A 12,337-nucleotide genomic window follows, 5' to 3' on the forward strand; every position below is an offset into this window, starting at 1 on the left:
TTTCGTGAAATGCAAGAGTTGGAATATTTCAGTAGTGTTTTATCGGGGTTTATCTTGTCACAGTTACATTCTCTTGATTTTTTAAAGTTCATTTTGAATTTCTTTCCTTGAAATGCAAGAGTTGGAATATTTCAGTAGTGTTTCGTCGTGGTTTACTTTGCCACAGTTAAATTCTCTTGATTTTTCAAAGTTCATTTTCGGAATTCTTTCGTTGAAATGCAAAAGTTGGAATATTTCAGTAGTGTTTTGTTATGGTTTACCTTGTCACAGTTACATTCTGTGACTAGGTAAACCATAGTAAATAAGGTAAACCGGAGGGGGGGTCAATTTTGGAGGGAAAATCAAAAATGCTCCGAATCGAAAATAAAGCGTGATCAGCCTCAAGGGGAAGGCTCAGAGGCCCTTTGTTCCCCCATTTCTGAGGGCAGGGGAGGGGGGGTCAATTTATGGAGGGAAAATAAAAAATGCTCAGAATCGAAAATAAATGGGATCTGCCTCAAGGGCAAGGCTCAGAGGCCCTTCGTTTCCCCATTTCTGAGGGCAGGGGAGGGGGGTCAATTTTGGAGGGAAAACTAAAAATACTCAGAAAGTTCATTTTTAGTTTCTTTCGTTGAAATGCAAGAGTTTGAATATTTCACTAGTGTTTTGTTGTGCTTTACCTTGTCACAGTTACATTCTCTTGATTTTTCAAAGTTCATTTTGGATTTCTTTCCTTGAAATGCAAGAGTTGGAATATTTCAGTAGTGTTTTGTCATGGTTTACCTGGTCACAATTACATTCTCTTGATTTTTCAAAGTTCATTTTGGATTTTTACATTCTTTTAATTTTTCAAAGTTCATTTTGAATTTTTTTTAGTGAAATGCAAGAGTTAGAATATTTCAGTAGTGTATTATCGTGGTTTACCTTATCACAGTTACATTCTCTTGATTTTTCAAAGTTCATTTTGAATTTCTTTCGTGAAATGCAAGAGTTGGAATATTTCAGTAGTGTTTTGTCATGGTTTACCTTGTCACAGGTGCATGCTCTTGATTTTTCAAATTTCATTTTGGATTTCTTTCATTTAAATGCAAGAGTTGGAATATTTCAGTAGTGTCTTGTTGTGCTTTACCTTGTCACAGTTACATTCTCCTGATTTTTCAAAGTTCATTTTGAATTTCTTTCTTCAAATACAAGAGTTGGAATATTTCAGTAGTGTTTTGTCGTGGTTTACCATTTCGCTGTTACGTGCTCTTGATTTTTCAAAGTTCATTTTAAATTTCTTTCGTGAAATGCAAGAGTTGGAATATTTCAGTAGTGTTTCGTCGTGGTTTACCTTGTCAAAGTTACATTCTCATGATTTTTCAAAGTTCATTTTGAATTTCTTTCATTGAAATGCAAGCGTTGGATTATTAGTAGTGTTTTGTTGTGGTTTACCTTGTCACAGTTACATTCTCTTGATTTTTATAAGTTCATTCTGGATTTATTTCGTTTAAATGCAAGAGTTGGAATATTTAAGTAGTGTTTTGTCATGGTTCACCTTGTCTCAGTTACATTCTCCTGATTTTTCAAAGTTTATTTTGGATTTCTTTCGTTGAAATGCAAGAGTTGGAATATTTCAGTAGTGTTTTGTTGTGGTTTACCTTGTCACAGTTACATTCTCTAGATTTTTCAAAGTTCGTTTTGAATTTCATTCGTTGAAATGCAAGAGTTGGAATATTTCAGTAGTGTCTGGTCGTGGTTTACCTTGTCAAAGTTACATTCTCTTAATTTTTCAAAGTTCATTTTGAATTTCTTTCTTTGAAATGCAAGAGTTGGAATATTTCAGTATTGTTTTGTCATGGTTTACCTTGTCACAGTTACATTCTCTTGATTTTTCAAAGTTCATTTTGGATTTCTTTCGTTGACATGCCAGAGTTGGAATAATTCAGAAGTATTTTGTTGTGCTTTACCTTGTCACAGTTACATTCTCTTGATTTTTCAAAGCTCATTTTGAATTTCTTTCGTGAAATGCAAAAGTTGGAATATTTCAGTAGTGTTTTTTCGTGGTTTACCATTTCACTTTTACATTCTCTTGATTTTTCAAAGTTCATTTTGGATTTCTTTCCTTGAAATGCAAGAGTTGGAATATTTAATTAGTGTTTTGTCGTGGTTTACCTTGTCACAGTTACATTCTCTTAATTTTTCAAAGTTCATTTTGAATTTTTTTCATTGAAATGCAAGAGTTGGATTATTAGTAGTGTTTTGTTGTGCTTTACCTTGTCACATTTATATTCTCTTGATTTTTCAAAGTTCATTTTAGATTTCTTTCGTTGAAATGCAAGAGTTGGAATATTTCAGTAGTGTTTTGTTGTGCTTTACCATGTCACAGTTACATTCTCTCAATTTTTCAAAGTTCATTTTGAATTTCATTCGTTGAAATGCAAGAGTTGGAATATTTCAGTAGTGTCTTGTCGTGGTTTACCTTGTCACAGTTACATTCTCTTAATTTTTCAAAGTTCATTTTGAATTTCTTTCGTTGAAATGCAAGAGTTGGAATATTACAGTAGTTTTTTTTTGTGATTTACCTAGTCACAGTTACATTCTCTTGATTTTTCAAAGTTCATTTTGAATTTATTTCGTTGAAATGCAAGAGTTGGAATATTTCAGTAATGTTTTGTCGTGGTTTACCTTATCACAGTTACATTCTCTTGATTTTTAAAAGTTAATTTTGAATTTCGTTCGTTAAATGCAAGATTTGGAATATTTCAGTAGTGTTTTGTTGTGGTTTACCTTGTCACACTTAAATTCTCTTGATTTGTCAAAGTTCGTTTTGGATTTCTTTCGTTGAAATACAAGAGTTGGAATATTTCAATTGTGTTTTGTCATGGTTTACCTTTTCGCAGTTACATTCTCCTAATATTTCAAAGTTCATTTTGAATTGCTTCCATTGTAATGTAAGAGTTGGAATATTTTAGTTGTGTTTTGTTGTGCTTTACCTTGTCACAGTTACATTCTCTTGATTTTTCAAAGTTTATTCTGAATTTCTTTCATTGAAATACAAGGGTGGGAATATTTCAGTAGTGTCTTGTTGTGGTTTACTTTGTCACAGGTACATTCTCTTAATTTTTCAAAGTTCATTTTGAATTTCTTTCGTTGAAATGCAAGAGTTGGAATATATCAGTAGTGTTTTGTTGTGCTTTACCTTGTCACAGTTACATTCTCTTGATTTTTCAAAATTCATTTTGAATTTCTTTCATTGAAATACAAGAGTTTGAATATTTCAGTAGTGTCTTGTCGTGGTTTACCTTGTCACAGTTGCATTCTCTTGATTTTTCCAAGTTCATTTTGGATTTCTTTCGTTGAAATGCAAGAGTTGGAATATTTCAGTAGTGTTTTGTCGTGGTTTACCTTGTCACAATTACATTCTCTTGGTTTTTCAAAGTTCATTTTGAATTTCGTTCGTGAAATGCAAGAGTTGGAATATATCAGTAGTGCTTTGTCGTGGTTTACCATGTCACAGTTACACTCTCTTGATTTGTCAAAGTTCATTTTGGATTTCTTTTTGTTGAAATGCAAGAGTTGGATTATTTCAGTATTGTTTTGTGTTTATTTACCATGTCACACTTACATTCTCTTGATTTTTCAAAGTTCATTTTGGATATCTTTCGTTGAAATACAAGAGTTGGAATATTTCAGTAGTGTTTTGTCGTGGTTTACCATTTCGCTGTTACGTGCTCTTGATTTTTCAAAGTTCATTTTGAATTTCTTTCGTGAAATGCAAGAGTTGGAATATTTCAGTAGTGTTTCGTCGTGGTTTACCTTGTCAAAGTTACATTCTAATGATTTTTCAAAGTTCATTTTGAATTTCTTTCATTGAAATGCAAGAGTTGGATTATTAGTAGTGTTTTGTTGTGGTTTACCTTGTCACACTTACATTCTCTTGATTTTTCAAAGTTCATTTTTGATTTCTTTCGTTTAAATGCAAGAGTTGGAATATTTCAGTAGTGTTTCGTCGTGGTTTACCTTGTCAAAGTTACATTCTCATGATTTTTCAAAGTTCATTTTGAATTTCTTTCATTGAAATGCAAGAGTTGGATTATTAGTAGTGTTTTGTTGTGGTTTACCTTGTCACACTTACATTCTCTTAATTTTTCAAAGTTCATTTTGAATTTCTTTCGTTGAAATGCAAGAGTTGGAATATTTCAGTAGTGTTTTGTTGTGCTTTACATTGTCACAGTTACATTCTCTCGATTTTTCAAAGTTCGTTTTGAATTTCATTCGTTGAAATGCAAGAGTTGGAATATTTCAGTAGTGTCTGGTCGTGGTTTACCTTGTCAAAGTTACATTCTCTTAATTTTTCAAAGTTCATTTTGAATTTCTTTCTTTGAAATGCAAGAGTTGGAATATTTCAGTAGTGTTTTGTCATGGTTTACCTTGTCACAGTTACATTCTCTTGATTTTTCAAAGTTCATTTTGGATTTCTTTCGTTGAAATGCAAGAGTTGGAAAATTTCAGTAGTGTTTTGTTGTGCTTTACCTTGTCACAGTTACATTCTTTTGATTTTTCAAAGCTCATTTTGAATTTTTTTCGTGAAATGCAAAAGTTGGAATATTTCAGTAGTGTTTTTTCGTGGTTTACCATTTCACTTTTAAATGCTCTTGATTTTTCAAAGTTCATTTTGAATTTCTTTCGTGAAATGCAAGAGTTGGAATATTTCAGTTACATTCTCTTGATTTTTCAAAGTTCATTTTGGATTTCTTTCGTTGAAATGCAAGAGTTGGAATATTTAAGTAGTGTTTTGTCATGGTTTACCTTGTCACAGTTACATTCTCTTGATTTTTCGAAGTTCAGTTTGGATTTCTTTTCTTGAAATGCAAGAGTTGGAATATTTCATTAGTGTTTTGTCGTGGTTTACCTTGTCACAGTTACATTCTCTTAATTTTTCAAAGTTCATTTTGAATTTTTTTTCATTGAAATGCAAGAGTTGGATTATTGGTAGTGTTTTTTTGTGCTTTACCTTGTCACACTTACATTCTCTTGATTTTTCAAAGTTCATTTTAGATTTCTTTCGTTGAAATGCAAGAGTTGGAATATTTCAGTAATGTTTTGTTGTGCTTTACCTTGTCACAGTTACATTCTCTCAATTTTTCAAAGTTCATTTTGAATTTCATTCGTTGAAATACAAGAGTTGGAATATTTCAGTAGTGTCTTGTCGTGGTTTACCTTGTCACAGTTACATTCTCTTAATTTTTCAAAGTTCATTTTGAATTTCTTTCGTTGAAATGAAAGAGTTGGAATATTACAGTAGTTTTTTTTTGTGATTTACCTAGTCACAGTTACATTATCTTGATTTTTCAAAGTTCATTTTGGATTTCTTTCGTTGAAATGCAAGAGTTGGAATATTTCAGTAGTGTTTTGTCATGGTTTACCTTGTCACAGTTACATTCTCTTGATTTTTCAAAGCTAATTTTGAATTTCGTTCGTTAAATGCAAGAGTTGGAATATTTCAGTAGTGTTTTGTTGTGGTTTACCTTGTCACACTTAAATTCTCTTGATTTGTCAAAGTTCGTTTTGGATTTCTTTCGTTGAAATACAAGAGTTGGAATATTTCAGTAGTGTTTTGTCATGGTTTACCTTGTCACAGTTACATTCTCTTAATTTTTCAAAGTTCATTTTGAATTTCTTTCGTTGAAATGCAAGAGTTGGAATATTTAAGTAGTGTTTTGTTGTGCTTTACCTTGTCACAGTTACATTCTCTTGATTTTTCAAAGTTTATTCTGAATTTCTTTCATTGAAATACAAGGGTGGGAATATTTCAGTAGTGTCTTGTTGTGGTTTACTTTGTCACAGGTACATTCTCTTAATTTTTCAAAGTTCATTTTGAATTTCTTTCGTTGAAATGCAAGAGTTGGAATATATCAGTAGTGTTTTGTTGTGCTTTACCTTGTCACAGTTACATTCTCTTGATTTTTCAAAATTAATTTTGAATTTCTTTCATTAAAATACAAGAGTTTGAATATTTCAGTTGTGTTTTGTCGTGGTTTACCTTGTCACTGTTGCATTCTATTGACTTTTCAAAGTTTATTGTGGATTTCTTTCGTTGAAATGCAAGAGTTGGAATATTTCAATAGTGTTTTGTCGTGGTTTACCCTGTCACAGTTACATTCTCTTAATCTTTCAAAGTTCATTTTGGATTTCTTACGTTGAAATGCAAGAGTTGGAATATTTCAGTAGTGTTTTGTCATGGTTTACCTTGTCACTGTTACATTCTCTTAATTTTTCAAAGTTCATTTTGAATTTCTTTCGTTGAAATGCAAGAGATGGAATATTTCAGTAGTGCTAATATTTCATTTGGTAAACCAGCCGGGGGGCGTAAACTTTTCTTATCGTTACACCAGTGGGATTATTATGAATTTCAGTTATAGAATACAAATAATTTTTTTTGTTCTTGTAGGGGCTTATTTCAACACAGCGTTGTGCATAGGTTTTTGTTTGAATACTTAAGTATGTGCGGTGAAAAAGAAAAAGAAGAATTAGTCCAGTCACTACGAGGAGAATGCGTCGAAATGCTTCATACGAGGGATGGTGCAGGAGTAACAATGATATGTCTTTGGCATGGAACTACCAAGGTTTGTAGAAAATGCTTGATAATTCACCCCCCCCCCCTCAAATTCAAATGTGAGTGTCTTGCTAATCATAGGAATGATATCTTAATTGTATCTCAATTTTACTTTCAGTTAACTCATTTCGTTTCCAGCCTGAAAAGTAAGCCCTTTGGTGAAAACGTTGTGAGACCCTCTGCTTTCTGATGAAGAAGAGGGCAGCTTGATTTTTTTATTTTTCCGTGATATATTGGCTTCAGTTGTAAAGTTGCTTTTGACTTCATTTTGTTCCCATTAACGCGTAAAAACTTGCCACAAGGGAAGCAAGCTTGATTATAGAAAATTGGGCAAATTGCTCAAAAAGGTTGTGCTTCTTTGACAACGTGGTACACCGAATTCAAAAATTAGTTGGGTTTAGGGGATATTTCGTTATATAGGGGAACTATGTATGAGTGTATATTTATGTTTAACTATTAATTCATATTCATTTATTTTTTTTAGTAAAGTGCAAATTATGTTCTGGTCTTGAGAAGACAGGGGGGTTGTTAGCCCTATTCATGTTAATTTCTGATTGTTTTGAGTTTTAGTCGGTTATTTATTGTATTTTTTTTGGGGGGGGGGGGTATTTATTTATTGATGGTGATTTGTGGTAATTTTGCCCTTGGAAGATTATTTGACTTTATTTCTGCTCATTTTTGGTTTAAGGGAGCTCTTTACTTCTCTTTGAAAAATTCATTTCGCGGAAAAAGTTTTTTGAATTATCAGCATAAAACGGGAATTGCTTTCAAAATTCTGTTTTTTAGAGTTTTGGTTACTGTTGGGCCGAGTCGCTCCTTACTTAAAGTTCGTTACCACGAACTGTTTGATATACAATTATCTAGCAATAGTTGTAATCTTAACTTTATTTAAAAATTGAATATTTTAGCGATCGATTCTGTTTGTTTATATAAAATTTTGTTTTGTATATGTTAACTTGAATATAGCAACTGATTTGTCAAGGGGGTTTAGCTCAGGGATAAGCGCGCTCCCACTTTTTTATATGTACTGTTCCAATTCTTAAATGTCTGTGACAAAAACTTTGAATTTTACAAGAACATAAAGTTTTAAAACCAATTAAAAATTTTAACAGTTAAAACATATTAACTCAAAAAGAAGTTCTTCCACAAAAAGGCATGTTAGAACTTATGACGAGCAAAATAAATTTATATAATAATTCAAACTTAAAACGAACTGAAATTACTACGAGATGCGACGCTCTAACATTGCCTGTTGTTAAGAGCCATAAACCTTCTATTTATTTTTTATTGTTACTATTTACTCTAGTTTCACCCAGAGCAACTTTACATGTAAGAGGTAGCAGAACTTCAGAAGGGCTTATTACATTGGAAAGTGAGAGGTCTAGTGTCCTCCTTAAGAATTAAAAGTAACTGGAGGATGTGGCACCCTTTTCCCATTTACTACTACTTCCACCCTCTCTCTAACCTCCAAACCCATTTTATCAAAATTTTGAGACAGCCATTATGATCAAAAAAGTCGAAAGGTCAACTGAATTTTCTCTAAGGGATGACATAACCCCAATAGGTTCTTTGGTAAGGACTGCTATTGAAAATTTACAACTATTTAAGCATATGTTTTGTAATGGGAAAGCGGAGCTTGGGTAATCTAAGGAACGTTTAAGGGTATTAAGCAAAAACTGTCAGAGAATGTTGATTTAAATCCAAAGGCATTATTTGTATCCAGGTCGTCAAAAAGGCGTACCAACAATGTCTCAAAAGCAGGTGAGGTTACTAAGTCAGGTGCTAGGCATATTCTCCCTCGTGGAAAATTCTCCCCAGAAAACTCTCCAAGAAATTCAGTTCATGAAAACTAAGCTTGCTTAAATTAGTTTTTTATTTTCTGCAAGTGGCCTTAGGGCTTTTCTGTTTCCAATCTTTTTCTACTTTGTTAGTTCTGTGTTTTCAGTAAAGGGCCACTTTTTCAGAATTCTATGAATAATAAAATATCACAAGGGGATTTGTTTGAAACTGTTTTTCAAAAAAAAAAGAAAAGGAAAACAAGAGTTACGTTAACCGCGAAGAAGTAATTTATGTCCGTTTTAAGTTTCAAGGAGATGCTTAAAGAGAGCTTTTTGGGCAACCAGCCCCTTCCCCCTTCCTTTCTCTCGTTAGGTGCTTTCTCTGCTCGACACTGAAAGAAATTTTGGAATTGTCATTTTGCTCAAACTAGTCAAGAGTTCTAATAGCTATATTTAGTTGAAACTATTAAGACATGTTAAGGGGGGGGGTGAGATGTTTAAAAAGGGTTGCAGGGTTTCCAGCTCCCTCTCTCTCATGCCTGTTTAGTTATAAATCCTCCGAGAACATTTTATCAAGTTTTGTAATAGACATCGTGTTCAAAATATTCAAAACTCAAACAACTAATCCTATGGGGATGATAAAACTCAAAGCTTTGGAGGAGGTTTCTAGACACAATAAAACACCCTGTGTGTGTGCTGACTGTCAGAAGCACGTATCATCAGTATATAAGGAACGGCTGAGGGTATCAAGTTGTTAGTTCTCGTTGTTAGTTCCAAAAAAAGACTACCCTGTTTTCGTTCCCGAATCCCTATTTTAAGCTTTGTCTTATTTTGTCATTCTTGTCTCATTGGCCAGAGACCAGTTTTGATATAATCCGAATAATAATTCTTTGTTCAAAAAGTTAGTTTCCGATTTCTGTATCAAAAACCCTATTTTGTCATGTGATTCAAGTCACGTAATATTCTTGCTGTTGACCTCTCGAGTTTGAAGCGGTCCGGTATTTGCATTTGCATTTTATGGACCTTGTTGGATCAAGGGTATTCTTATTCAAATCTAATGTTGGGTTTAGTAATCCTCAGAAAAAATTTGATCAAGTTTTGGAATAGAGATCGTGTTCAAAATATCCAAAACTCAAAGAACTGGGGATGACAAAACTCAAAGCTTTGGAGGAGGATTCTAGACACAATAAAACGCACTGTGTGTGTGCTGACTGTCAAAAGCACGTAACATCAGTACCTAAGGAACGGCTGAGGGTATCAAGTTGAAAATTTCAGAGGATGTTTAAGAGCTATCGGAGGGTTACCAGCCCCCTGGGCCTGTCGCTCCCCCTTCTCATCATCAAATTTCCGGCCCCATGCATTTGATAGATGGTGTTGTGGTATTTTAGTCCCGAGTAGTATTTTTATTCTTTTACTATTATTATATTCCTGATTATTAAAAATCCACGTGCAGACTAGTTTTTATGCAGCTATACTAATTGTGCGTTCGAGCCACAGTATAAATATACATAAACAGTAGCGAAAAGTCCTATACTTTTCATTAAAGATTTTTGGCACACATTAATCTAGACCTTTCTTCATGACTCTGCCTTCGTGCACGCGCAATGACAAATGTTTAGTGCATTGAATGCCAAGTAGCAACTGAAACTATTGCTATGACGCAGACGGATTTTCCTTTTCTGTGCACTTTGATCTGTCCCATTTCTTAAGAAGCTTTTCGCTACTGTTTATATATATTTATACTGTGGTCCGAGCATTCCGAGATTAATTGTACGACAAGCCCGGTTACTTATCCTTAAGCGGCGTTCACATGCTTGTCTAGCTAGAATCTCATGTCTAAACACGTGTCTGGCCAGAAACCAATGTATAGGAATCTACCGCTCCCAAGAAGAATTCGCTCCCAAGAAGAAATTTAATAAACATGGCCCGGTTATTAAAGACAGTGTAGCTGACTTAAAAAATAACTTGTACAGCTGACTTGATTATAAACACTTGTATGATGTTGAAGTCACTTGTTGCTTATTAACTGTCTCATTGTTTCCAGCAAACAAGGTAGGTAAGAAGAAATTTATTAAACATGGCACAAATTAGAAAAAGAGTTTGCCCAACAATGGTCAGAAACCCGATGATGTTGATTGGAAAGAATTAAAGAGAAGACAAAAGAAGTCGAAAGAGAAACGCAAGGAAGGCTCAGAGCCATCTAGGCATCAGTTGTCCGTTAAAGCAAAAGAAGTTTGGGAAGAGCTACGAAGAGATGATACACCTGAGGCTAAAAAACCCGCACTGTGTTCAAATTTGTGCTCTACCTTGAGAGGAAAGTTTAACGAGGTATGTCATTTTGTTTTAATCCAATATTTCAACTATTTCTTTTTCTCTTCTTTTTTGCAATTTGTACTTATGTTGAACGTGCTCCCTCTCCACCCCAATGTAGTCTCAGTGCTTAAAAATAAGTTCGATTTATCAGCAATAGCTTATCACAGCAGTTGATATTTCAACTATTTATTTTTCTTAATTTGTGCTTCTTTTGAACGTGCCTTATTTCAACTATTTCTTTTTCTCTTCTTTTTCGTAATTTGTGGTTATGCTAAAAGTTAGATTTATCTGTAATAGCTGATACCAATAGTTGATATTTCAACGTCTGACCCCTTAGAATCTACTCTGCTCTGAGCTAATTGTGATTTTGGTCCGAATTGTGGCGAGCGACAGCTCATTGGAAATTTCTCATCGGTCTGATGATAGCACCCCACATTTTGACTTGAATAGGAACCTTTTTCTCATTCTTTGAACTTATAAATGGAATTTTAAGACTAGGGCGATAAGAAAATCAACCTGGTTAAATAAAAAAGTCACAAAAATTTTTAGTAATGAAACAAATATTGAATTTTATGAAAAATGTTAGGGCTATTATTTTTCAATTCATAAAAACACTGTATAGGGCATAATAAGCCAAAGCAATGCCTTATCGAAAGCTTTTTTGTAAGACAAGGATTTTGAATATATTATAAAATTTTTATTTGAGAACTAAATTGAATTTGAGACCTTTAAACGCGACAAGACGTCAGTGCATATATGGTTTAGTCCCCAAAAATAGTGTCTGGCCCCTTAGAATCTCCTCTGCTGTGAGCCAATTGTGATTGTGCTCCAATTTGTGGCGAGTGACAGTTCATTTGAAACGTATGTTCTTTCTGATGACAGCACTTCACGTTTTTGATAAGAATAGGAGCCTTTTTCTCATTCTTTGACCTTATAGATTGAATCTTAAGACTAGGGCGGTAAGAAAATCGCCCTGGTTAAATAAGAAAGTCGCAAAGAGTTTTAGTATCGAAACAAATATTGAATTTTATGACAAATCTAAGGGCTATTATTTTCACTTCATAAAAACACTGTATAGGGCATAATAAGCCAAAGCAATGCCATCGAAAGCTTTTTTTAAGACAAGGATTTTTAATTTGTTAGAAAAAATTATTTAGGAACTAAATTGAATTTGAGACTTTTAAAAGCGATAAGCCGTATATATTACGAATCAGAGAAAAAATGGCTTTAAAATGAGCCACTAGTCAAGGATATATGGTGTAATCCTTAAAAACAGTGTCTGAACCCTTAGAATTTCCTCTGCTCTGAAGTTATTATGTTAAAGTATTTTTAATAGTCCTTTAGGTTATAGGAGACGAAATTTGGTAACACTGTACTCAATTTGAAAGATTGGGTGATTACCGAAGGATGTCTTCTTCAAAACTTGGCAGCACTGAACATAGGGTGATGAACAGGGCGATGGGCAATTACTTCCGGCTGGTAACTTTTGAACGTTTCTATATCTTGCCCTATAGCTTCATCATGATTTAGCACATTCTCAAAATGGTCTGCCCAGCTTTACTTCACTTTTTCCTTATTACTAATTAGGGCTTTGTTCCTATCTTTAACTGGGACAAGTCCGGATTTACTATTCTTTCTCAGTTTATTAAAATACCAGTACAATATTTTA

At 33.5% G+C, this 12,337-nt stretch overlaps 1 protein-coding gene across 1 annotated transcript in view; it reads left to right on the forward strand.

The window, feature by feature from the left end:
• The first annotated feature begins 6,464 nt into the window (after nucleotides 1-6,464).
• LOC148943354 (uncharacterized) overlaps nucleotides 6,465-12,337 on the forward strand; it is a 463,023-nt gene continuing 457,150 nt past the window's right edge. Inside the window, exons 1-2 of the mRNA XM_089101108.1 lie at nucleotides 6,465-6,587; nucleotides 10,474-10,683. Of these exons, the coding sequence (XP_088957234.1) occupies nucleotides 6,465-6,587; nucleotides 10,474-10,683 (333 nt within the window). The remainder of the gene's footprint in view (nucleotides 6,588-10,473; nucleotides 10,684-12,337) is intronic.

Source organism: Artemia sp. Qi Xiang Cuo, chromosome 15, assembly GCF_049724085.1.
Source record: "Artemia sp. Qi Xiang Cuo chromosome 15, ASM4972408v1, whole genome shotgun sequence".
Classification (NCBI taxonomy): Eukaryota; Metazoa; Arthropoda; class Branchiopoda; order Anostraca; family Artemiidae; genus Artemia; species Artemia sp. Qi Xiang Cuo.